Here is a 25330-nt window from a genome sequence, read left to right as displayed (position 1 = left end):
AGATATATATATGCTCACACAAATCCAACAAGATGAATTTTCTTTTTTTTTTCAAATATTCTCTACAAAAGACAATTTTGTTCGAACAAGAATTCTCCTAGTTAAGCTGAAACAATCCTGTATCGATTGATCCACACTCGAAATTTAATATATTACATGCATTTTAATAATTTACTCCTTTCTCCAAGAAATGTACATGATGTTAGCTAGTAATAGGCCAGTTAATTAAACTCAAATATTTCAATGCTTTGATTCGTATATGTTAACTAATTAACAGGAACTTGACAATGTCTATCTTTTTTTTTTGTTCCTAATCTATTATGCAGAGGCACAAGTTGTGGAGGCAAAGACATGCCAGAACATGGGGAGGGTGGTGTGACAACTCTAACCACTGTGACAACCAATGCAAGAACATGGGACTCACGCGGAAGGGCTTGTTTCTGCTACTTCAGTTGTCCAGGCTTATGTGCTAAGCGCAGCAAGACATGGTCTGGTTGGTGTGGCAGCTCCAACAACTGTGACAAGCAATGCAGGACTAAGGAAGGTGCAACTCATGGAGCCTGTCACGGTAACATTTTGAAACGGGCTTGTGACTGTTACTTCAAATGTTAATTAAATGGTTGTTCACAAAATGGAAATTCAGAATGTTTCTAATGAAGTTAGAACTGGCAATGAGTGTTTGTTGTATTTCAGTTATAAACATCAGTGTGTAGACGGGTGGTCAATTAATTGGATTATGCTATCATCAGTGTGTGAAAGGTCCATTTAGTGAGATGAACAAAAGTGTGCTTATGTAACTATTTGTGAGATAGTTAATATTAATACTATATGATACGGCTAAAATAAAGGTTCAAGTGGAATCTTTTATTATTTTACTGCTTTAGTTTGTTGAATGATATATTGTGGCTTGAACGATTTTGATAACCAAATGTGCTGTACTGCATCATCAGTCATCTCAATGCATGGTATTCTTGACAACATCAGAAAAATTATTTATCAAAAGTTTATATTCTCGTAAGTTTAACATTTCATAGATAAAATAAATAATATATCAATTTATCTAATGCATTTTAGTACTAGTTGACGTCAAATGAGATTTAAGTAATTTTAATAATAAATTTATAAGTTCAAGATGGCAATTTTTTTTAATAAAAAGTGAATTTAATAATGTTTATTATTTAAATTATTAATAAGCAAAAAATTATAGCCTTAAACGATATAGACATTATGTAATTGCCTGAGTTTCCTAAAGACTCACATGGCCAAGAACCATTATAATATTTAATTATATAAAAAAACAATTATTCTGTGAAATGTAAAAACTAAACTACTAGTTATGAAAATCTACACATTGGGCAATATTCAATTTTTTTATGATTTTCAACAATATAGTTATAATGAATAAATATTTGTATAATAAAATATATACTATATAAATTATATTTTATATTTATAATGAAAAATTTAATTATAATATAAGTTTGTTTTTAATTTTTTATAATTTTTAAATTTTAATTTATTAATAGAGATAAAAGACTGTAGATTGAAAAAAATAAGTGATTAAAAGTATAAAATATATAAATAAATACGAAATAAGAATAGTTGGAGATAGTTAAAATTTTATTACTAAATAATAATGTGAAATGTATGTAGCTTAAAAAAACAAGATAGAAAACATTAAAAAGGTGTGATTGAAAAAACGATGAAAAACGTGTTTATTTAGTTCTGAACCGAGCCTGGTTAATCCGTTTATGGAAATTTGAAAACGCGCCATCACTAAAACGGAAAATTTCGAAACGCGCCAAGTTTCAAAATCACGAAGAATAAACCCTAGTTTCCTTCCCCAAACAAACAAATGCATGAGTCTGTCCTCGGATAACAAATTCTTCAATTTCTCTTCCTCAATTTTTCATTTGTAGACAAACCCCATTTCTTAAAGTTTCAATTTCGTCATTCATTCAGTGCTCTCGCTCTCCAGCATTCGCACCGAGAGCTCCGTGCCAGGCTCCAGCTCTGAATTGGCATCACAAGGTAAAAGCTCAGTTCTTTCTATGCGCCTCAGCTTTGGAATCTATCTTTCACTTTTTGGGCTTCGATCTGTTACTCTTTAATGTGTTTATCTGTTTTTAGTTTGAATTTGTCATTGCGCTCTACATTCCGAGAATGAATTTTTTCGTGTATGGTTATGTGAAACATGGTAGTCAAAATTGCGAGTTGAATGCGTTTCTATCTCAGGTCTTGGATTGTTTTGTAATTACAATTTGAAGTGATTGGTTTTCTTATATTTTTGAATTTAAGATCAATTAAGTATTTGGAGTGTGAAAGAAGGTAAAAGGATGAAAGGAGAAATTTCTCTCAATAGTTAGCAAAAGTTCTGGTTAAAGCGGTGGCTCAAGCAATCCTTGCTTTTATCTTGGGATACTTTAAGCTTCCATCCCTTGTGTGATTAGATTGAAAAAATGATCAACAACTTTTGGTGGTGGTGTAGTAGCAAAAAGGAGAGGAAGATTCGCTGGCTTAACTGGGAGAAAATGTTCAAGCTAAAATCTGTAGGAGGTATACGATTTGGAACATGATCCTCTACAGTTGTGATGTAACTTTAGGGTCATGCAGTTCCATCTTTAATCGTTTAAAATGTACAAACTTGCATTTAAGTTTTATAATTTAATGTATAAAAATTATTCTAGTTAAAGATTTGTGCTGTTAAATTTCAACTGCTGAAAATCAAGTTTTATTGGATTTAGAAGCTTCCAAGACTTCAACCTGGCTCTCCTAGCTAAATAGGGAAGGGAAATTTTTTCTACCCCTGATTCCCAAATTGCAAAATGTTAGGAAGTTAGGTATTTTTCCCATAATACTTTCTTGATGTCTAATGTGGGTATAATAATTCCAAATTATACCTGGAGGAATGTTCATTCAGCAAGTTAGGTTTTGGATAAAGGTGGTTTTTGGAGGGTCTGAAATGGGAATGATATACAAATATGGTCAGATGGTTGGCTAGCCTATCAGAATCATCACCATGTTCGGAGCCCACCCTTGCTGCTACCCTCTAAATTCTAATGATACCATTTCATCTTCAACTAATCTATATTCCAATACATGGTACTCAGAATTAGTCCAACTGATTTTCCATATATACCATTTGAAGCAAACCAAATATTTCAAATTCAACTGCCCAACTTTAAGTAATATAACTCAATTAATTAGCAACGATGCTGTTATCTTATGGTCATTATTCCATGACATTGTGGTTTCCTTTCTTTCTTTGTTTCCTTTTCAAATTGAAACTTAAATTCCACCTGCAAACTATTAAAACCTATTCCTACAGACATAATTCCAGTTGGAAGATCTTGTATTATGATCTACAGTACAAATCTTTTGTTATTAGTTTCAAGCAGTTAGATTGACCTGTATATTGTTTTAGATTTACCAAAATACATGTGCCCAAAATCCATATGCCCAATGTTAACTCATGGTGTGCCTAATCTATAGGGCGAGCTAAGGCACTAATATGTTTAAGATGTGGCCTAATTTTATTTGTTTAAATCTAGTGCCTGACCCTAAGCAACAAATTTCCACTTTCAACTAGGAGTTAGGGTTTTGCTTTGCTTGATTCACCTCTCCCTACTTCCTCTACTATTGACTCATTTTTCATTATTTTTTGAAAGTTGTTTTTTTCCTTCCTTTTTATGTGATGTATATTTTCTGTGGTTTTGTATTTCTTTTTAATGGAACTGCAACAACAGATGCAGGTTCTGAGCTTCATATTGATAATTTTTTTATTCTGCCATTTGTAGAACAGATGCAGGTTGTCTTTGCTAATTGATTTTTGTTGTCTTTATTATTAGTTCAAGAACAGTTTGCTTTTGTAATAAAAAGTTATAAGTGTACGTCATGTTTCAAACAAAGTTTTATAATTTGCAGTTCACTCTTTCAATGAGTTAAAAGAAAGTGTAGAAGCAGCAAGCTGGAGGATAGGATGGCTAAGTACTATGATATTGATGATATTATCGTCGAGGAAGAGGTAGGCATCAGACTCTTCATTTTTCTTAATTTTTTTTTTGCTTCCAATTGATATATAAGGGAATGATAGTTTTGAAATATGTTTTCTTTTTTTGTAATTAAGGGAAATTGTTTTGCTACAGTATCCTTAAGATGCTGCGGCCAGTGATGTTTTATGTGGTTGCCAATTTTAACAGCATCAATTCATTATATCTACAAATACAGAATGCAACTGAAATTCTTACCCTAGTACTACGGTTTGTTATGTTCTTGTCACAGACTGTGTCAGTTATATTTCAGAAGGCTGCATCTGGAGTGGGAATAGATCCCAGTTCTTCAATTTTTGTAAGAGCCATTTACACTCTTTTGTATATTTCCTATGGAAAGAATTGTTAGCAATGGCACCAGATACTTGCTCTGAAACTTAATCATTTGACCTGACATTACATTGTTTGATTTTCAGATTGAAACAGGTTCCAAAGTTGAACTGCCTTTTTGGCTTGCTCATGAGTTACAGTTGAGACAAGCAGTATCAGTCAATGTTCCTCCTTGTTTCAATCAAAAGTAGTGATTTTTATGTCTTTTTGCAATTTATAAGTACATTCTATCATATAATGGACCATGTCATGACATTAACGAGTTAGGAAGCACTTTTAAGCGTAATTCTATTTCTGTTGCACCTGAAATGTTTTGGCAGACCTTTCCTGTTAACCCTTGTTTCATGGGCTTTAAATAGATTTTGAAGCCAATTCTTAACCTTAATTTTCATGTACATTTCATCATTAAGTGCATGGTGTCACATGGAACTATGGGTACCAACAAATTCAATAATCAGCATACATGGCTTTCATAGAAATTGTTAAAAACTAATATTGGCATATGGATGCTAAGCTGCATTAACATTCATATCAAAATTGTTAAAAACTAATAATGGCATATGTTGATGGCTTAAAAGTGTCTAATTTTTATCTTATAGTTGATGATTCTTAATTTCAGGACAAGGCAGGAACTCCATGCTGATTCTGCAGGTGTGGATCTGAGGTCCAGATGTCCATTTTTCTATGAATTTGGTTGCAAGATAGCACCCATGTAAGTCTTGCTTATGTCTATATTTTCTTGCTTGCATTATCTGAAATAGCCTTTTATCTCTCTTTGGTTTTAGTTTTACTCTCTCACTTATTTTAATGTTTTCTTATATTTTGTTGATTAATTTTATGACCATGTCTTGGAAGATAGTATATGGCCATGTGTCATGTCATCATCCATATCTAGAATGGACCTAGGATTTTCAATTACATGCTTCATGCAGCATCTCATTCAAATCTTTATTACCACAAATTCCATTGAGTTCAGACAACCTAATAAAAATGTAAGATAACAAAATGTCCTAAAATTTCATCAACCGGCTTTACCACAAATGCCATGAGTCTTTTTTCAAAAACTTTGGCAACTTGTTCTCTCGTACATTTTGATTTATTTTTCATTTATGGCAGAGTTGGCGACCGAACCATTGGGTTTCTGTTGTTGTCTGCATTTAAGAGTAGGTACAAGGAAATTCTCACCAAGGCACATTCTGTAGCATTTGCAGCTGGTTCCAAATTTTGGACTATACTGACAAAAGAAGAGATATACTGTGAGACGTTATCCTTGCTAAATAAATGAAACGTGCCTTTAATCTTCATTTTTGTGGTCACATCTTTTTCCCTCATGAGTTATTCAATTTAAATTATTTGTTCTAATGCTTTATGTAGTGTATGAGACAGCTCAATCCGCAATGGCATCCTTCAAGAAGTGGCGAATGGGGGGGCCCAGATTTCAGATAGCTTCTGTACTGGGAAGAAAGAGAAAATCTAAGGAATAGTTGCTTTAACTTTATTAGACATCTGTTTTTGTCAATGTTTTGGACCTGCTAATTACAAGATGTTTTGAATAATGGATAAACAATGCTAAATTTATGGTAAACATACAATACAATGTCCGGTAATTTTCAATTATTGTTAGAAATAGAAGAAAACTGGACACTGAAAATAAACATACAAGAAGTGAATTTATTGACCATCTTGTTGGCTATGTTGTGTGCCACGAAAGCCGGAGACTTGAGCAAGTTCTGGTGGTTGAATTTTCTGTACCACTGATCATGTGTTGTTTGTGCCTACTGCACTAAGGGTCACCTAAACAGGGTATTACAGGTTGAATTGGTAACAGGGTATTTACAATCAACTCCATTAATTTAATTTCATTCCCTTTCCTGTGCCCTTATAATTATCTCGACTTGTTTATCATGATTTCTTCCCGTTTATTTTGGTACACAAATAGGTTCTTACATTCATAAATCAAAACAATTTAGTCCTACATGAATATAATTCTATTGAATTTGTTTAGAGACGCAAATTAGGGTCTTTTTACTGATTTCATTGTGTTTACTTTTTAATTACAAAATTACTATGTTTTCGTTGACTTTTGTTTTTAAATATTTTGTACACAAAACACTGAAAATATTTTTATTTTATTTTTATACAAATTTTTAAACAGAGACAAAAATATAGTAGTTTTGTATTTAAAAAAGTGAACACATGAAATGAAAATACGGGTAAGTGAAAACAGTAGAATATTCTGTTAATTTCTTTTTACTAGATTCTAAGAAAATTAAACCACATCATCTAATTGAAATTTAAAAGTAAATGCAAGCGATATCTGAAGTTAAATATTCAAATGAAATAAAAAAAAAGAGATATAACATTAAAATAAGGAAGGAATAAGTTGAATTCATGTTCGTAAATCTCCTACAAATAAATTAAAAGTTCTAATAAGATTAAAAAAAAAGTACTGAAAAGTGAAAAGTAATTACCAAGCTATTTTTACTGCAATATATTTTTTGTTGAAACTGAATCTAGTTAATGAAGTTAGCCATACCTGAGTGAATCAACAGTCGTATTCGGCATTGATAACATAACTAGTAAGGTTTTCTTCTGTGTTGGGACCAAATATGTTTCCCTTTTTGCCTTTATTTGTTTGAAGGGCATATATTCGTCTTTGATCCTGCTTCCCCCTTTTTTTAAGGCCTAAACTGTTGTAGATATTTTGGTTTAGCTCAGTTGTGTGCCTCGTGACATATGAAATGAGATATTAATATAAGATAAGATATTTTTTCGACGGCGCATACACTTTTTCCAATCCACGGAGGCAGAACCACGGTTCTTTTATATCGTCGTGGCAATGCACTTTTTACTTTTTGCATCCAACCCCACTCGCACCTTGCCGCGTGCAACTTCCTCAACCTTTGTTGACTCTCGTTCTTTTCGTTTTTTTAATGGACGGCTAGATTCATTTCCAAAATTTTAAAGAGGATTCACTGAATGAATGATATATTTGTAATTATAAATTACTAATAAATAAAGAAAACTAATCGAACACAAATACTACCAAAAATTAGTTCAATTGATAAGAAATTAACTCATTAAAAAAATATAAATTTTATTTTTATTTTTGATATGAAAATCTTATTTATAAATATTTTTATCTTTGAGCGTTTTTTAAATCTGTTCAGTCAATAATGAATTCTGAATCTTAATATCTAATTTATCTAAACTTTTGAAAAAGAAAACACTAATTTTTAAATTGTTGTAACCCCCCAAATATCAATTAAATTAGAAAACACTCACCTTTTTCCTATTCAAATCCTAATATCACATATTACACAATTTTCAAATTTTATTAAATTTATACTAAAATTTTAAATTATAAACTTTTAAAACCATTTTATATTCTAAATTAATTATGAGCCTTTAGATATCTGGATTAAAAAAAGGTAAATTTGAGAATCTTAGATAAAAATTTAATTGACTATGAAAATGAAATATTAAAATCTTACGTAATTCAATTAAGAGATTTTAAACTGTAATTAAACATTTTCTAGTTCAAACGGGGGTTCACACGAATAAAATTCGTGCATATTAATGAGCTACTATATGTTTGTATTAGTTTTTTTAGGTAATCTAAATTTATACTTTCTTCTTTCTTCTTTCTTTTTTTTGAAGTGAGGCGGCATCTAATCTAATCTAAATCTATACATTTGATTGTGTGCTTTTTTTTTTGACGGAACATTTGATTGTGTGCTAAGTACAACCAATGGCAGAAAATTAATAGAACTTAGTCAAAACAATAAAAAATGATGAAACTTAAAATGCTAATAAATTTTAACCAAATTAAGTAGTACTTGTTTGATTAAAACCTTATAAACAGTAAAACATTAATTAATTTAAAGTGGGCCTCAAGTGGTATTGTTTCGAACTTCTGACTTTTTCTTCTAAGATCTTATCTTCCTTTTCCTTACTTTTCTGCCACCTGTAAAGTTATGCTGTGGTGGGCATTGCACGCGCCCATGGCTAGTCGCGTAAGCTTATCTTATCGAACAGTATCACACGTTAACGTTCGAATGTGTGATTCTCTCATTAGATCCAATTGCTAAAGGGGGGCTCATAGTTTTTTATATCCCAATTCGGCAAATACTACGTATTTAAATTTATAATATTATTAATATTCTAAAATAAAATAAATCCAAAAGCGTATAAATGACCGTTTAATTTATTAAGAGTTAAATTTATTAAAAACATTTCAAGGATTTTTTTGTTTTTGTTTTTGAAAATTTTCTTTCATTTTAATGAGAAACTAAGCTTTTTAATTATAAATTTTTAGTGAAATATTTTGTCCACCTAAATTTCATAATAAAACCCAAAATTACTTGAATAATTTGTTGTATGTTCTTTTATTGGGGGCGAACCCAAGCCGTTATGGATTAATTATTAATTATAAGACAATTATTATATGAACAGGGGATGTTGATAAATTACTTGAATGATAATATCAAATATTAGTTAGAAAAACATTTTAAAAAAACATATTTGAAGAATTATGATCTTTTTGGCTTCCTCCAACATATGTTGATAATCAACTATACTCCCACTTTAAAAAAAAAAATAGTACGGTGCCAATTAGTAAGAGGCAAAAGTTACCTCCCTAATATATGATTATTTTAATTTAATTAATAATTTTAATTTTATATTTTGAGTGTATATTTATGTTAAATATTAAAAAAAAATCATAATAATTTTATTCAACTCAAATAAATAATTTATCTGTGGCGATAAAAAAAAATACATCGTTCTAACAAAAGAAGAAGAAAACAAGTTACCTTAGAATACATGCCCATGGATAAAAAAACACCATTGTTGATGTGAATATCTTGAATAATAACATGATTGCCCCTGCAATGTTGCGTATATATAGCATTGCCCCAGCAAGGGTCTGAACTCACAGAACTTGCAATGTCTGACCCAACAAAACTTGGTTGAGTCTTCCTTTGTGTTTCATGCACAGCATATGAACTCATCCTCCTCCGCCGCAGAGTCCACCATGGAAGACCCCTCCAACCACCGCCGCTCCAAGAAGCACCAGCGCCGCCACCGCCACCACCCCGCCACGACGACAACAACGGTGAGCACGACGACCGGGGAGTCGGACGGCGAGGAGGCGGAGGACGTCGGGGATCCCGAGGCGTGGGCCACCCTTAACAAGGGGTTCCGGCAGGTGCAGTCGGTGCTGGATCGGAACCGGCTACTGATTCAGCAGGTGAACGAGAACCAGCAGTCTCGGATGCACGACAACATGGTAAAAAACGTGTCCCTCATTCAGGAACTCAACGGCAACATCTCCAAGGTTGTCTCTCTCTACTCTGATCTCAACACCAATTTCACCAACGTTTGCCAACAACGCTCCAAAAACTCCTCCAAATAATTAATGTTTCGTGTCTGTGTCTATTGTCGAAGTTGAAGAATTTGTGATGGTAATTTTGGGCTTTGTTTTGTCATCAATTGTCGATAAGGACGGTGAAAAGGCGAAGCATTGTATCGTCCTCTTTACTTCTTTCTCTGCAGATACTATTGAAATATTGAATAATAAATAACTCCACTCTCTCTGTACTTCTAAATCAATAAATTAACTTGTCATTGGTCCTCTCTCAGTTGCATTCTTTTTTATTTTGTGATACAAAGGACCAGTTTGGTTAAATTGTTAATGTTTGGGGTATCTTCTTAACCATCTAGTTATTTGCTGTTCCCTAAACAATCATCAACATGAGAGGTTACATAACATTTCTAAAAGATCTGATATTCAGAGTGCCTAAAAGGAGTATATAACACTTTTGGAGTGAAATATCATTTGTGTAAAATCTGGATAATGATGGCAACTGCCTTTTTCACAGGAGAAAGAAAAAGAACGTTTTGTTTATATTATTTTGGTCCATTTGTATTTCGGATTTAAATTGCAGTGGTGGAAGTGGAAAATGTGGCAAAGGACATGGTATATGATGCACTTGAATAAATAATTTATCCTCGTACCTATTACATAAAAACGCACTTCAGCCTGATGTATATTGTTAATGAGAATCCACTCTGGCAATCCCTAATAAATTTTCTTCCTTTGGAGCAAGACTAGTGTAGACAAGCAAAATAGGAACAATATAGCCTTAAATTACACCAACATTTGCAAACTTATTCATTTACTAAATGATGAAGTATGCACACTGAATTTGTGAATCATGCTGTAGAATCCATCTCAACTTGCCTAAATCATGTCATGAAGTTAATTCTCCGCTGTCTAATATGACAACCTTGTTTTTTGGCGAGCCATTTTCACTTCCTTCTGCTTCAATCTTGTACAAAACGTCCATACCGGAAAGTACCTTGCCGAATACGACATGGTGTCCATCCAGCCTTCCAAGAAACAAACGGAGGCATGTGAGACTGTGAGCTTGTGAGAAGGCCACAACAGTAGTAATAAAAACTTGAAAAGTTAACTTTTGTTGTTAGGCTCTTTTTCATAGACAAAGTTTTTGAAAACGTTTATATTCTATATTAGGAAGTTCAATCATGAATGTCCAGAGTTCAGCCTTCTCACATTTATATTTAAAATAAAATCCATTCTTAATAACTGAAAGGAAAATTCTGATGTGCACAAAATGGAATAAACTTTTCCTTTCAAACTTTCCTTTTCCACCGAAATTAGAATCACATTTTATTCCAAGAACATAAAGCCATTAAGAAAAATTAATATTTATAGCTGTCACTGAAAGGTTTTCATGAGAAGTTAATACCAAGAGTCAAGAGTCAAGACTCAAGACTGTTCAACTTTCAAGAGCATGCACAACAGAGTAAGTAACTCAAGTAATTGAAAATTACCAGCTGGTTTTAACTGTTGTTATGAAGAACTGGGAGCCGTTGGTGTCTTCCCCAGAATTTGCCATGGATAAGTATCCTGAAAGGTGGCAATCATGCAGGAAAGTTGAACAGGTGAAATAATATAAAATATATTAATATTGTCACATTTATGGATATAATGGAATATCGGTAACAAAAGCACATAACCTCACCTGGCCCAGTATGCTTCAGCTTAAAGTTTTCATCGGCAAACTTATCACCATAGATTGATTCTCCACCTCTTCCATCACCACGGGTGAAATCACCCCCCTGGACCATAAAGCTCGGCATAATCCTATGGAATGTGCTCCCTTTATAATGAAGAGACTTCCCACTTCTTCCCACTCCTTTCTCTCCTGAAATGTGATGCTGTTCAAATTTGTAGTTTTTACTACCAAGAGAATTATACATATCAAGATTGATCCCAACTGATAACTATAGATTAAGAAAGGGAGAAAACTATCATCAACATATGTAGTGGCTCCACTTTAACGTCAAATAAGGAAAGTAACAATAGTTGCAGAGCTACCTGTACAAAGCGCCCGAAAGTTTTCTGCACAAAAAGGATGCTAAGATTAGTAATCAAATCCTTCACATGAATGATGAAACCAATATCTGTCTAAATATACATTTCTAGCATATAATTCATTATGCTATAGCATAACATACCTGCAGTTTTTGGTACTGTGTTCCCAAAAAGGCCCATGACTATGCGACCTGAAGCAAGAAGCAACATTTTAAGTGTTTTGAGTGATCCACTAAGGATCATTGCATAATGATGTAATAATATTCAGTATTAACTCATTATGAACCAAGAACATGACAACTAAGGCAGAAAAAATCGGGATTAAAATTCTACGCTGCCTTCTTCACCAATAGTTGATATGATGAAATAAGACACATGCAATCAAGAAGGAAGTAAAAATAACTATTACCATAAGTTAATTCCCTTTAACAGAATCTTGAAGGAAAACATGTTATGACCAAGTGTCACTAAATCATTCAGATGGCAACTGGGTCAGACAGACTGATATAGAGCAACTCTAATGGGTCGCAAAAGTTTGCATTTTAGACTGCCATGAAATAGAACTACCCAGGCATCCTTTACTTTCCACTTTCCAATTCCATGATATATATGTTGAGAAATGCTATCTAGTATAAACACACAAGTTGCAATGTGCGTTCAATCACTCTCAAAATGACACAAATCCAACCCAATCATCCATCACAATATGCAAGATGGTGCCATCATGTGCAATTCCATTTCAGAATCAAATAACCCTTATTTTCCTCGCACCATACTTGAGAATATCATGGCACCTCTTCTGATGCACAATACAATTTGTTACGTGTAATTCCTAAAGGAAACCAGTGACTGATGTGTCGATTTAACGCATCTAAAAATCCCTGCTTTAACTTAATTTGTTATCACATTCCAAATCATTGTCTATAAATAATTGCCACGATCCAACAACAGATGCAAAAAACTGACACACGAAATATGAAATTCTCTGGATGGAACCAAAATTAAAAAAATAAATAAAAAATTGAACTTTATAAGGAATGAAACATACCTGCTACTTTGCCATGGATCTGAATATCAAAATACACCTTGTGAGTGACACCCTCCAAATCCTGTTCCAAAGGGGTATCCTACGAACATGGAAAAGGGGTTAATATGCATAAATTTGTGATTGAACCACCAAAGTCCAAACCCAAAAAAAGGGGAATGAAGAAAGAGAGTGGCAGAAAGATGAATCCTTACTGAGCGATCATGTTGAGTTGCAATGAAGTTACTGCGAGAGGAAGGGTTGCTGGTTCGGTTGTCTACCAAGTGGAGCTGAAAGAAAGCAATGGTGGCGCAGAGGAAGAAAAGCCATAAGAGACTCACCAAAATCAGCGTTCCAGTTCCTCTGAAGGCCATTTTTACAGGCAGATGCAAAACACCAATCTACTGCTAAACATCGTTTGTTGCGTACAAATTATAACTATTAAGTTTTTGGATATTTTCGTTTTGTTCTTAATTTTTTTAGTTATTATTATTTTAACCATGAAATTATTACAAAATAATACTATCTACTAGTTTTGTGGACTAATCTCTTATGAGAAACCCAATCATCATCTTTAAGTAGATTTTCTACTTTTGGTAATGTTTTTCTTTTCTCATCCGACTTGAACAAATGTTTTATTTCGAAGTCTTGATGTCATTTCGTGAAAATAAAACAAAAAAATATCATATCGAATGCCACTTTCAAAAAATAAGTTGTTCTTAACAAGTTAATAAAATTAATCCAAAACATGAAAATACTTTTGGATGAATTGAGTGTTCTAATATTATTAAATTTTTTTGTTATCTGAATGTTGTTTGCGCTAAAATAATTAGCCGTAAACAATACTATACTAAATTAGATACATATTTTTAAAAATAAAAACACAATTTTTTTTATCATATTATTGATATAAAATATTTTTTATTTTGTTGATAATTAATTTTTGTAAAAAAAATTTGAGTGACTATATTTATTTGGTTTTTTCCTTTAAAATTTCAACCACAAAAAGACATATATAATTGTTTTTAAAACAATTTATTATAAGTAAATTAGTTTCCTTGATCAGGTTAATTTGTAATCAATTTTCAGATAAAAAAATTCATCAAGAGGAAGACATGATTCATAAAAAAATATGAAAAAAAGAACTTTGGTTTAATTGTATTTAAAATTCACTTTCAAGAGAAAAATTAATCCCTTAAGGTACATTTAAATGCAAAACTTCTCTAAAATATAATATATTTTTAGATATGATTTAAATATATGTTTTAATTTTATGTAAATATATTTAAATTTACTTTTAGTTTTCTAAATATACGTTGTGTTTGTAATAAATGTTAATATGAACTATTATTAAAAAAATAAATTTATGGAGACTTAATTAACATAAAAAGAAGATTGGAAGCCAAAATTAAATTTGATCAAATTTAAAAGGATTAAAAGTTTTTTTTTCATGAATTTGACTCTTTTGAAGCCAGAAAAATATAAATAAAGCATTTTAATATTTGTTGTTGATGACAAACTTAACAATTGAGACTGCAATGTTATCGCTGATTGCTTTGCTAAGTAGGTAAAATATGCAATAGAAAATTTTTCAAAGTTTGAGCGTATAAAAAAAAGTTTACAGTAAATTTTTATAATAATAGTATAAAATGCCTATTTATAGAACTTGGAATTGTCTTTTTTATTTACTAGTAGACTCGTGCAATGCACGAAATATAAGTATTTTATTTTAATTTTAAAATATTTAATTTTATATTATTCATGATAAATACAGAATATCATTTATTAATAGATAAATTTATTAATTTTTTGTTTTAAATTTTAATATAAAAAACGACTATAAGTTTTAGTAATATTAATGAAATCAAGTATAATGTTGTTTATTTTCGTGTTAATATTTTAGTGATATTTATATTTTAGTATACATGTATATTTAAATCAATTGCTCAAACAATAATTTTTAAATATAAATGTTGTATAAAAATAATAATGATTTTTATAAATATGATTTAATATTGTGTAAATTAAATGATTAGTAAGAATTACAGTTATGTGAAGTGATTCGAGACAGTAGTCTTTCATCGTCATCATCACATTAGATAAAAATGCATCTTGTGTCAATCTCATACTTATATTAATATTTTCTTCAATGAGTATCAATACATGTATTTTATAAATATTTTCAAGTATATGAATGATATTTGTGAATATTTCTTATGATAAAATTTTCAAACAAAAATAAAAATCAATAAATTAAAAATTATCATGTGTAATATCATGGTGATATTAAAAAAAATATTCACTTGAATAATGAAGTAAGCAGTGACCATATAAAAATATTTTTTAAGGAAAAATTATTGCTAACAACTACTTGAATTAATTAATAAACATTTTTAATACCATATTAAATAATTCTAATTATTGAAAAATAGACTTGTTTTTAAATATAACAAATATTTCTATTTAGCTTTTTTATTTTTATTTTTATATAAACAACAACAATAATGATTTTGATCATATGTGTTATAAAGTTAATAATTAAAAATTATATTAAATGTTTTTAATAATTTCTTTCATCTCAATTAATTATCATTTCAATGACATTTAGCAAAATAGTTGTTATTCGTACAAATAAAAATTTTCATGTTTAAAAGTAATTTTATAATAATAATAATAATAATATATAAATAATTTAATGAAAATCTTATGAAAATATGAAGACAAAATTATAATGATATTTTATGTGGTTTGCTTTAATTACACATGCATTCCCTTTTTTTCCAACCTACAAAAAAATCCTCTAACCTCTTTGTTTTTGTTATAGTGATATTCCCTTCTCGAAACAATGTTAACTATTTTTTAATATTTGGTTCATTATAAGCAAAAAAAATTATGAGAAGAAAAAAATTATATTAGATCAAATGAAATTAATTATTTTTCATAATAAACAACAACAGGTACATCTCGATAAAGAGATATTACATAACATCTTATTACATATAATTTGCATAACTTGAAGAGGTTTAAGTAAATCCATACAATTATCCACCACCACCACATATAGACTTCTCTCAAAAGAGACAAAAATCAAGACCAAGAAACTCTTAAATAAATGTAAATCTATTTCCTGATTTCATATGACTATTTGATGCAAGGTAATATTGTGTAAGTGAAAATGTCATTATATATTAATAATTAGGATAATAATTTAATTGAAATAATTAATACATTTTACGAAAATGAATATTCAAAATGAAAACAATATACTTACATAAAATCTTCAATTGATTTGAATATTTATAATTGATTGGGATTACTATTTGTTTAAATTAATAAATTTTCATAATAATAAACACATTCATAATAATACATTTATATATTTGAAATATATTAAAATTTTCTTATTTTAAATTTAATATATAACAAGATTAATATCTAAAAAGTATACTAAAAACAATTTATTTTTTATTGTTTAGAAGGAATTAATTTTATAAGCAAATTTTTAAATACAGTTTAAATTATAAAAAAATTATATCTTAAACGTGTGATTTGAATATTCACACGATTATCTTAAACAAAATTAAAATTGATTCAGAATAATTAAAATTGAATACTCATTAGTAGGATTACATATGATTGACCTATAACAGAATGCAAATATTATTCAACTACTCATGTTTGCATTAATTAATTACAGTACACTTTTCAAATTCATGAATTTTTAATTTTACTGGAATATAACAAAACTGCATATTATAACAAAATCTTTTTACAGTTTAACTATTCAATTTTTCATTTATTTATAGTATTTTTAAAATTGCATTAATTATCAGAATATTTTGCTTAATTTAAAATTTCAACATTATTTTTCAAATTAACAGAACACAAATATTTTTATTAGAAAAATAATTATTTTTAATTTTTACATGAAAAATCTACTAAAAATTTTCTTTTTGTAAATTTAATTAGAACAAAACTAATTTCTAAAATATACTATTTTTTATTTATAAGCATATTTTAAATGACCAATGTTTTATAAAAAAACAAAATTAATTGATAAAAATATTTTTAAGTACAGTTTCAATTATAAAAAATGGCTTAATAAAATAAATTTTTGGATGACCAACAAATATTTTAATCTTTGAAATTAATTTATATTATTTATGAAACAATTATATCATTAATTTATCCCATTTATATTAATGATTCATTAAGTACTAATTTAAATTTTATTTATAACTGAATCAATGTACTCTGAAGAATCAAATGATGACATGCCACATTCAAAACTTTAAGAAATTACTTGTGTTTGTTATGTGTCATCTTTTTTAATTCTTAAACTTTCATATATATATATATATAGATAGATATAAATGACCAATAAATATTTTAATCTTAAAATCAATTTATGTTATTTATAAATCAATAATATAATTAATTTGTCTCATTTATATTAATAATTCATTAGGTATCAATTTAAATTAAAATTATGTCCGTAACCGAACTAATATACTCCAAAACATCAAATAATCACACATGACATTCAACTCTTGAGAAACTATCTTTTTTATCATGTGTCGTTCAAACTTTTTTTTTTTCTTTTTTGAGAATTTAAGATCCAAATGATCATATATGTGTTTAATTTTTATCATAATCTCAATTGATAATTTTTAATTAATAGTCATAAATGTAACATAAATTTTAATACTTAAATAATTAATTATATAACTAGTATTTTAGTATGTGCATTGCATGCAATAAATGTTTATTTTATATTACTAAACCCATAATTTATAACAAAAAATATTTATAATTATATAAATTATATTATAATTAAAATCTATCATAAATAAACCTTTATAAAATATAGTTTATATTTATAATAAACAATTTATACCGTGATATTGTTATTTTTAATTATTGATTTTTTAAAAAAATCAAATTTGAGTTAGAACTAAAGTTGTTAAAAATGATGATTGAATTGAAAGAGATGAAAATTTAAAACCATTAAGTATAAGAGTTATTAATTTGGTCACCTAATTATTTTAAAAAAATTAATTTGATCCCAAGTTTTAGAAAGATTTAATTTAGTTCTGATATTTTTTTTAATACATTAATTTGTTCATTTCTATCCAATCAAGTTGATGGTGTTAGGATTGCGAATTCCAGCTATTTTTGTTTAAGATATATTTATTATTAGTTTTTTAAAAAATAAAATGATTTTCATTTCTTCTTCTTGACTTTCGATTCTGCACTCATCTTCGTCCCCAAGATGGTTTGCAGAGGGCAACAGTGTGGCCCCACGATGGTGCAATGGTGGCACAAAGTTCTATTTGGGTGGATTAAGGTGGTGGTGTGACAATGCCATGGTGGCCCAAGTTGCTATTTTGGTGTGTTAAGGCCGTGGTGAAGAAGAAGAAATGGAAATCATTTTTTTTAAATAATAATAAATATCATAAACAAAAAATATATTGGAATTTATTATTACGACATTAATTTAATTGGACACAAGATCAAATTAAATCTTTTAAAAATTTAAGAATCAAAATTAAAATTTTAAAAATAATTTTAGGATTAAATTGATAATTAAACCTACATCATATTATATATGCCTGCTAAAAATATATTTGAATTTTTTAAGAAAATAGAAGAGCATTCAAATTTGAATGTGAGAAAACAAATTTCTTTTCATTCTGTAGATTATTTGAGAGGAAGAATATTTAAAAGTTGAAATTGGTAGCTTATCCAACCTCATGTGTATTTAACTTATGATCTCATAAACCCAACTTGATAATTACTTCATAAACTGGACTTTAAAGCAGTAAACTAAACTAGGTCGGCTGGGCTCATGAGTGAACATGCATTTATGCCAGCCTTTATTGGCCACAACAAATTCCAGTTTTTGTCATCTTGCAATTTTCAAAGCTAAAAATATTCAAATCAAATTATCCAGAGCCATACATACATTTTTGCAGAGGGACTTCTGAAGGTGCCTTTCATTTTCCCTTAAAACAATTAAATAGAAATTTATTATATTTCTTGGTTTTTACAAAATATCCTTAAAAGACAAGTAAAAAAGAATCAAGGTAGTATAATTTTAACATAGATCTTATTAATCAATACTCTTAGAACATTAGTTAAATTTTAAAAAAAAAAATCATAAATAATATAATTTTACTTATCTCAATATTAATATTGATTTCTATAACTTCTTAGTCAATGACTAATTATCATTTGACTTTTAATATCAATGAACAATACATTAACCGAGAGAATCTGAAAACACTAACAACCTTTGCCGTTTTCCCACTATCAGACCATATTTTCATTTTTCTATTAATTTTCCTCTATGATCCCTCCTGCCCTACCGAAGCGCATGGATTAATTTGTTCTAGATTATTTCAGTTGAATCAAATAAATAATCTCGAATTCTAGCCCTGCTTATATAATTATATTAAATATTTGATTCTTTTTACTACTCATAATAATTTCATTGGACTCATGTAGAATTATCTTCCGTGAAAATATCAATATTTTGTACCATAAAAATACACCATGTGAACATACAGCATACTTGTCCTTAACCTTATCAGAAGTTACTAGTGGTACTGTCTCACTTTTATTCAGAAAGTTAGTACAACAAACATTTTAATAAATACACCATGTGAACATACAGCATACTAGTCCTTAACCTTATCAGAAGTTACTAGTGGTACTGTCTCACTTTTATTCAGAAAGTTAGTACATCACACATTTTTTGACTGGCCGGACAATAATACACTGTGTCAACTTGAATCAAAATAACCTTCCAAACTTTCATTAACTACATTTTATATTGAGGTCTCCATGACTTAAATTTACTTAATTGGCTAACCCTCATGGAATAAAATAGAGAAATAATTTTCGTGTGTGAACATTAAATTTACCTTGTTTTCTTCGACTTGGATCGGGTGCATAAATATACAGTTATGCAACCGCAGATCCGACACACACACACCAACACTTCCATAGTAAGGAGTGGGCAGCAAAGGTTTTTAGCCAATGAAAACAGAGAAAAATAGTGGCTCTGCTTCCAAGGTTGTCTCACTTGTCTTAAACTGAGTTTTTTTTTTGTTCAATAACAATGCATCTATTTGTTTTCTCTCCCCAATTCCATTGATCAATTATTTTGTTGGCAGGGCAAGGTAAGAAAGAAAATGGAAACATGCATAATCAAGGTGTTAAATTTCTCCACCAAAAAAGGTGATGTCTACAAGGCAGAACCACCCCTGGACCTTAAGGAAGCCTTTTCCAAGTTTGCCAGAGGAGAGAATCAAATGAAGAAGGATCAGCTACTTCGGTTCATGGTGGAACACCAGGGAGAAAATATCAGTACCATAGAGGATTTGGATAAAATTGTTGAAAAGTTTTTGCAACTGGGAAGTTCTTGTTCTAGCACCAAAACTAGCTCCACAAGAATTGTGGATGTTTATAGGAAACAAGGATTAAGCCTCAATGACTTCATCGATTTTCTGCTTCTTGGTGATTTCAATGGTCCCTTGAAAGACGAGGTTTGCACTTTCTCTGACTGACTACAGACAAATTGAGGCAGAAAAATTCTTCGAACATGCTACTGTTGTGTGCATTATAAATTCTGTCTACTTCTAGTTTATGAACCATTTGCACAATGCCAAAATATACCTTGTCTAATGTCTTGTCTTACACTGTTTGTTTTCTGGTTTCTATATATATAATGTGCTAACAATGTCATCCCATCATAGATTAACAAATAGGGTAAGATTGTTGTCTTCTGTATTGATATTTGATAACAGTGTATGGAAATTAAACTCAGGTGATCTCAAATGCTAGACAAGCCTAGATTGATATCTGGACAAATTGTTGTTGTATGTAACTTGCAAACTGATTTTGTCTGGTCATGAGATAAGCAACAAGTGTTTGAAGCACAGAAATCTTGCTCCACACAGAAACAAGCACTACAAGTTCAACATTCATTGGCTGTCAAAAACATTCTTAAATAGGAAAAAGTTAATAATACATGTCCTTTGTTTCGTATGATCTTTCTTTTAATGTCAATGTCTCTCGTTTGCTTTGGACCTTTATGAATAAATTAATTATAAATTTTCACTTTTGCTTACTATATAAATCACATATCTTTCTAGGTACATCATGATATGGATGCTCCCTTGTCACATTATTTCATGTATACGGGACACAATTCCTATCTGACTGGGAATCAACTCACCAGTGAGAGCAGTGACGAGCCAATTATTGAGGCTTTGAAACAAGGTGTACGAGTAATTGAACTAGATTTATGGCCATCCAAATCTTCAAATAATGATGGAATTAAAGTGGTTCACGGAAGGTACTAGCTGGTTATTATAATCATATCTTAAGAAGAGAGTTGTTAGCGAAGGAAAAAAAGGAAAAGAATAAAAAAATAGTTCATCTTAGAGAGTTGGATGATTGCTTTCTTAAATCTTCTGATCTTCCGACTATTTTTTAATCAATGCAGGACTTTTACCACTTCAGTCCCGGTATCCAAATGTCTACAATCCATAAAGGATTATGCATTTCATAAATCTGATTATCCAGTAATTCTAACTTTGGAAGACCACCTAACACCAAAACATCATGATAAATTTGCAAAAGTAAGCTCTCATTGTCAATCACCCCCTCTAAATAAGAAAAGAAAAAGAAGGGTTCAAGTTAAATTGACATGCATGCCTTTTTTTTTTAATTGCCTTTTCACCATAGTTTTCTTTTTTCTCTATTCATGCAGATGGCAACTGAAATATTTGGAGAAACGCTTTACTTTCCTGAGACAGATCATTTGACAGAATTCCCCTCACCAGAATCATTGAAAAAACGGATAATTATATCAACCAAACCACCAAAGGAATGTCGACAATCTGCTATTATCAGTAAACCTGTGCCAAATGGAAGAGAACCATCTGAAGAAGAATCACGAGGTCTTGAATTGCCAAGTTCTGTGGCTAAACTGAAAACTGAGGACAGGGTGAGTGAAACATATATTCATCATTTCATTAAGGAGGGGAAAAAGATTATATATGCCAAAACAAAAAAGAGCTTTGATTATTTGAATTGTTAGTCCTGTGCAATTACGTTTTCTCTTTTAATGGATAGCAGAATTCTAGTGATGAAGATCAGGAAGATGTAAATACAAGTGATAACAAACCAAACCAACAAGATGCGCGTCAATACAAACACTTGATTGCAATCCATGGTGGGAAATCAAAAGGTTCTATGAAGAATCGGCTGAAAGATGATATTAAAGTTAGACGTCTAAGTTTGAGTGAGAAGAAACTGAAAAGTGCTTCCGAGTCTCATGGAGCCGACCTTATTAGGTACCTATCAAACTCATTTGAACATTACTAGTTTGAGCTGAAGATACGGTCAGCATTTCTATTGCTAACACCCATGACACACATTGTTATGCTTTCCAGGTTCACACAGAGAAATATCCTCAGAGTTTTTCCTAAAGGAGAACGTGTCCAATCCTCAAATTTCAGGCCATATTTAGGGTGGTTGTATGGAGTTCAGATGGTTGCATTCAATATGCAGGTTGGAAAGTTAAGACAAATCCATAAAGCAAAGTGTTTTAGATAAAATGGTGTTTTGGTATATTTTGGCTTTCATGTTGTGGTGAAAGTTGTGCCTTGGTGACTTGTTGGTCATGGGTTCGAATCCGGAAACAGCCTCTTTGCATATGCAAGGGTAAGGCTGCGTACAACATCCCTCCCCCATACCTTCGCATAGCAAAGAGCCTCCGGGCAATGGGGTACGAAGTTTTTATGTTGTGGTGAAAGTGCAATCTAACATGCATGTTGAAATATTATTGAGCAAACTTAAGTGTAAGTTAAATTTAAGTTAGCAAACTGAATATGCAAAAACAACTCAAGTCTAGTTTCTACAAAACGAAGTTTCTTGGTAAAATTTTAATGTGCAAAGGTACTTTTTGAGGGTAACCAAACATATCATGAAACTGAGTTTACTCCCAAAAATATGTTCAGCAATCAAAAGTACTTTTTGAATGGTTAACCAAACATGCCCTGAGTCGCATGATTCTAAAATGCATCTAGGGGTGTTTTTACCTATAGGCTTAAGCTCTTGGGTTAAAAGTAGAGTATTCGCTCTCACAAAATGTTGTTATCCAAATCTCAAATGTTTTATATTAGAGAGATTGAGAATATAAACCTTTCAGGTATTAACATTTGTTTTCTTATGTCAGGGGCATGGCAAATCACTCCGGTTGATGCGGGGTATGTTCAAAGCAAATGGAGGGTGTGGTTACGTTAAGAAGCCTGAATTTCTGATCCGAACACTTCCACATGAAGAGGTGTTTGATCCAAAAAAACCACCTTCAGTGAAGCAGATATTAAAAGTAAGCTTAGCTTTACTCACTTTGCTAAAAGGAAATTGGTTTGTTTCATAACATTTGAATATTTTCATGTTCAAAAATAGGTAAAAGTATACAAAGGAGATGGCTGGAGTTTAGATTTCAGTCCAACAGATTTTGATCGATTCTCTCCACCCGACTTTTACACAGAGGTCAGTTTCATAATTCTCCATACATTTATTTGATAGATTTGGAGCAATATAATGTAAACTCAGGTGGACCTAGTCCCCATACCATGAGTGATGTTTAACTATCAAATTTAATGCTAGTTTTTCATTATTCAATATTGATCTTGAATATTGTTACCTACACCAAAATCCTTTGATCTTTCTTGTCTTTTGATTTTGCAAATTCATTTGGCTGATCTCTTGCTCCATTATCACTATTAAATTGCAACCCACTATTTTTAAGCTGAGCCATTTTATGCTTAGAGATTGTTTAGTGTTTACATACATTACATCTGTTTGGTCACGTCAAAGAGTGTTAAAAGAGACTAATTAGTACAGGAAAAAATAGGAGAAAATATAGAAAGATAGGAGAAGTATTAACTGTTGTACATTTATCTTACAGTTTGATCAAATTGTTGGACAGGTCAGTATTGTTGGAGTGCCAGCTGATTGTGACAAGAACAAAACAAGAGTAAAGACGGATACATGGTATCCTGTTTGGGATGAAGAATTTGAATTCAAATTGAGGGTTCCAGAGCTTGCTTTGCTTCGGATAGAAGTAAAGGACAAAGATAAGGGAAAAAAGGATGACTTTGCCGGACAAACTTGTTTGCCAATATCAGAGCTAAGAAATGGATTTCGGTCAGTCCCTCTCTATGACAGAAAGGGAAAGAAATATAAATCTGTGACGCTTCTAATGCGGTTTAAGCTTGAAACTTTAAATAAATTGTAGATACCATTTAGTTATTGTATTGTAAAATACAATCCTTGGAAAGAACCTTCTTTAGCCAGCTAGAAACAGTAACAGAATTTTAAGGCAATCTTTCAATCTTCAACATCACATGGTTCAGTAAAACGTGATTGCTTTTTTGTAATTGGCAATTTGGCATAGCCAATGGATAACTGCGTGTTGCTAACTTATTTTTAAGCTGTTTTTCAAACACTTCATTTCACAAAAATAAATCAGCTATTCTACCTTTGTGAACAGTACACTCTAATGGTTGTTGACAATTAGTGGTTTTATCTGTTGAAGTTCATAGAAGCTGATTCTCATTGTTACAAAAAACTAGGAATCATTGGTAACTGGTATGACTCTGCATTTTCTATTGGCAAACATTTTTTTTATAGGAAGAGTGAAATATATCCATCTTTTTTTTTTTTGGTATAGAGCATGAGCCAGGTAGGACAACAATCTGCCCCAGTTGATTCAGACGCTATAAGAACAAAAACACATACATTTAAATTATAATTGAATTTCCATTAAAGAAGCATTGAAGCTTAAGCTGACCCAATAATTGAAATTGATTGCCATCAGGAAACAAACCTCATACCATATAAATCCAATTTGATATTCTAGCTGTCCATAGACCAGAAGTTGTAATGCTTTTCCTTGGGACCGTGCTTCCTAGTTTCTATCTAGGACCTCATTGAAAGCTATTTTGTAACTGAAAAGAACCAAATGCAATGCTACTGAAAAGCACTTCAAATCAACCTTCATAAAAATTTCTGACCAAGACTTGGCGGGTAAGAAATAAGGCATTATGCATGGCATATTTTCAACCTAAAATGTCAAAAGTTTGCGCAGACACAGCCTTTAAGTGAACAAATTTAACATATATGTGAATTAGTTATTGAATAAGTAAAAACTCTTAGTTCATAAATTATTTTCTCGTATAATTTATATTTTATAGATTGACTCATCTTTGGTTGTTAGGTTTCAAGTCAAACTCATAATTTCTCTAATTAAATTAGTTACTAATATATTTAATAAAATTTTCATTTTTTCAAATATTTAAAATTTAATTAATAGTGATATTTAAAAAATTATAAACCAAAGTAGAAATTTCCTTTCATGTTTTTTTTGGTACATTTTTTTTGTACTTTTGCTTTTAAAATTTTAAACATTTTATTATTTGAATAACGTGTGATTGTTATTTTTTT

At 30.4% G+C, this 25330-nt stretch overlaps 4 protein-coding genes across 4 annotated transcripts; 3 read left to right on the top strand and 1 right to left on the bottom strand.

The window, feature by feature from the left end:
- Positions 1–1746: 1746 nt before the first annotated feature.
- On the top strand, positions 1747–5996 carry LOC100799874 (DNA replication complex GINS protein PSF3). The gene is made up of 7 exons (XM_003552333.5): positions 1747–2031; positions 3925–4024; positions 4282–4347; positions 4466–4566; positions 4999–5091; positions 5496–5635; positions 5754–5996. The coding sequence occupies exons 2-7, from the start codon at positions 3980–3982 to the stop codon at positions 5861–5863; spliced, it is 555 nt and encodes a 184-aa protein (XP_003552381.1). The 5' UTR covers positions 1747–2031; positions 3925–3979; the 3' UTR covers positions 5864–5996.
- Positions 5997–9158: 3162 nt separating this feature from the next.
- ELF4B (protein EARLY FLOWERING 4b) lies at positions 9159–10020 on the top strand. The gene is given in 1 exon segment (NM_001355647.1): positions 9159–10020. A coding segment is annotated over 1 exon segment (414 nt). The 5' UTR covers positions 9159–9381; the 3' UTR covers positions 9796–10020.
- Positions 10021–10357: 337 nt separating this feature from the next.
- Positions 10358–13246, bottom strand: CYP25 (peptidyl-prolyl cis-trans isomerase CYP25). The gene is made up of 7 exons (NM_001357148.1): positions 13021–13246; positions 12830–12908; positions 11925–11972; positions 11785–11808; positions 11429–11611; positions 11238–11313; positions 10358–10772 (listed from the first exon to the last, which is right to left on the bottom strand). Exons 1-7 carry the CDS (start codon positions 13177–13179, stop codon positions 10634–10636), a joined length of 708 nt encoding a protein of 235 aa, NP_001344077.1. The 5' UTR covers positions 13180–13246; the 3' UTR covers positions 10358–10633.
- Positions 13247–19660: 6414 nt separating this feature from the next.
- On the top strand, positions 19661–24352 carry LOC100788788 (phosphoinositide phospholipase C 6). The gene is made up of 10 exons (XM_006601890.4): positions 19661–19882; positions 19984–20355; positions 20965–21167; positions 21318–21453; positions 21585–21821; positions 21953–22170; positions 22270–22387; positions 23055–23207; positions 23288–23374; positions 23814–24352. Exons 1-10 carry the CDS (start codon positions 19847–19849, stop codon positions 24120–24122), a joined length of 1869 nt encoding a protein of 622 aa, XP_006601953.1. The 5' UTR covers positions 19661–19846; the 3' UTR covers positions 24123–24352.
- The last annotated feature ends 978 nt before the right edge of the window (positions 24353–25330 follow it).

The sequence above is a fragment of the Glycine max genome, chromosome 18, assembly GCF_000004515.6.
Source record: "Glycine max cultivar Williams 82 chromosome 18, Glycine_max_v4.0, whole genome shotgun sequence".
NCBI classification, from domain to species: Eukaryota; Viridiplantae; Streptophyta; class Magnoliopsida; order Fabales; family Fabaceae; genus Glycine; species Glycine max.
Note: the sequence above shows the minus strand (reverse complement) of the source record. Positions and strands in the feature narration are given on the sequence as shown.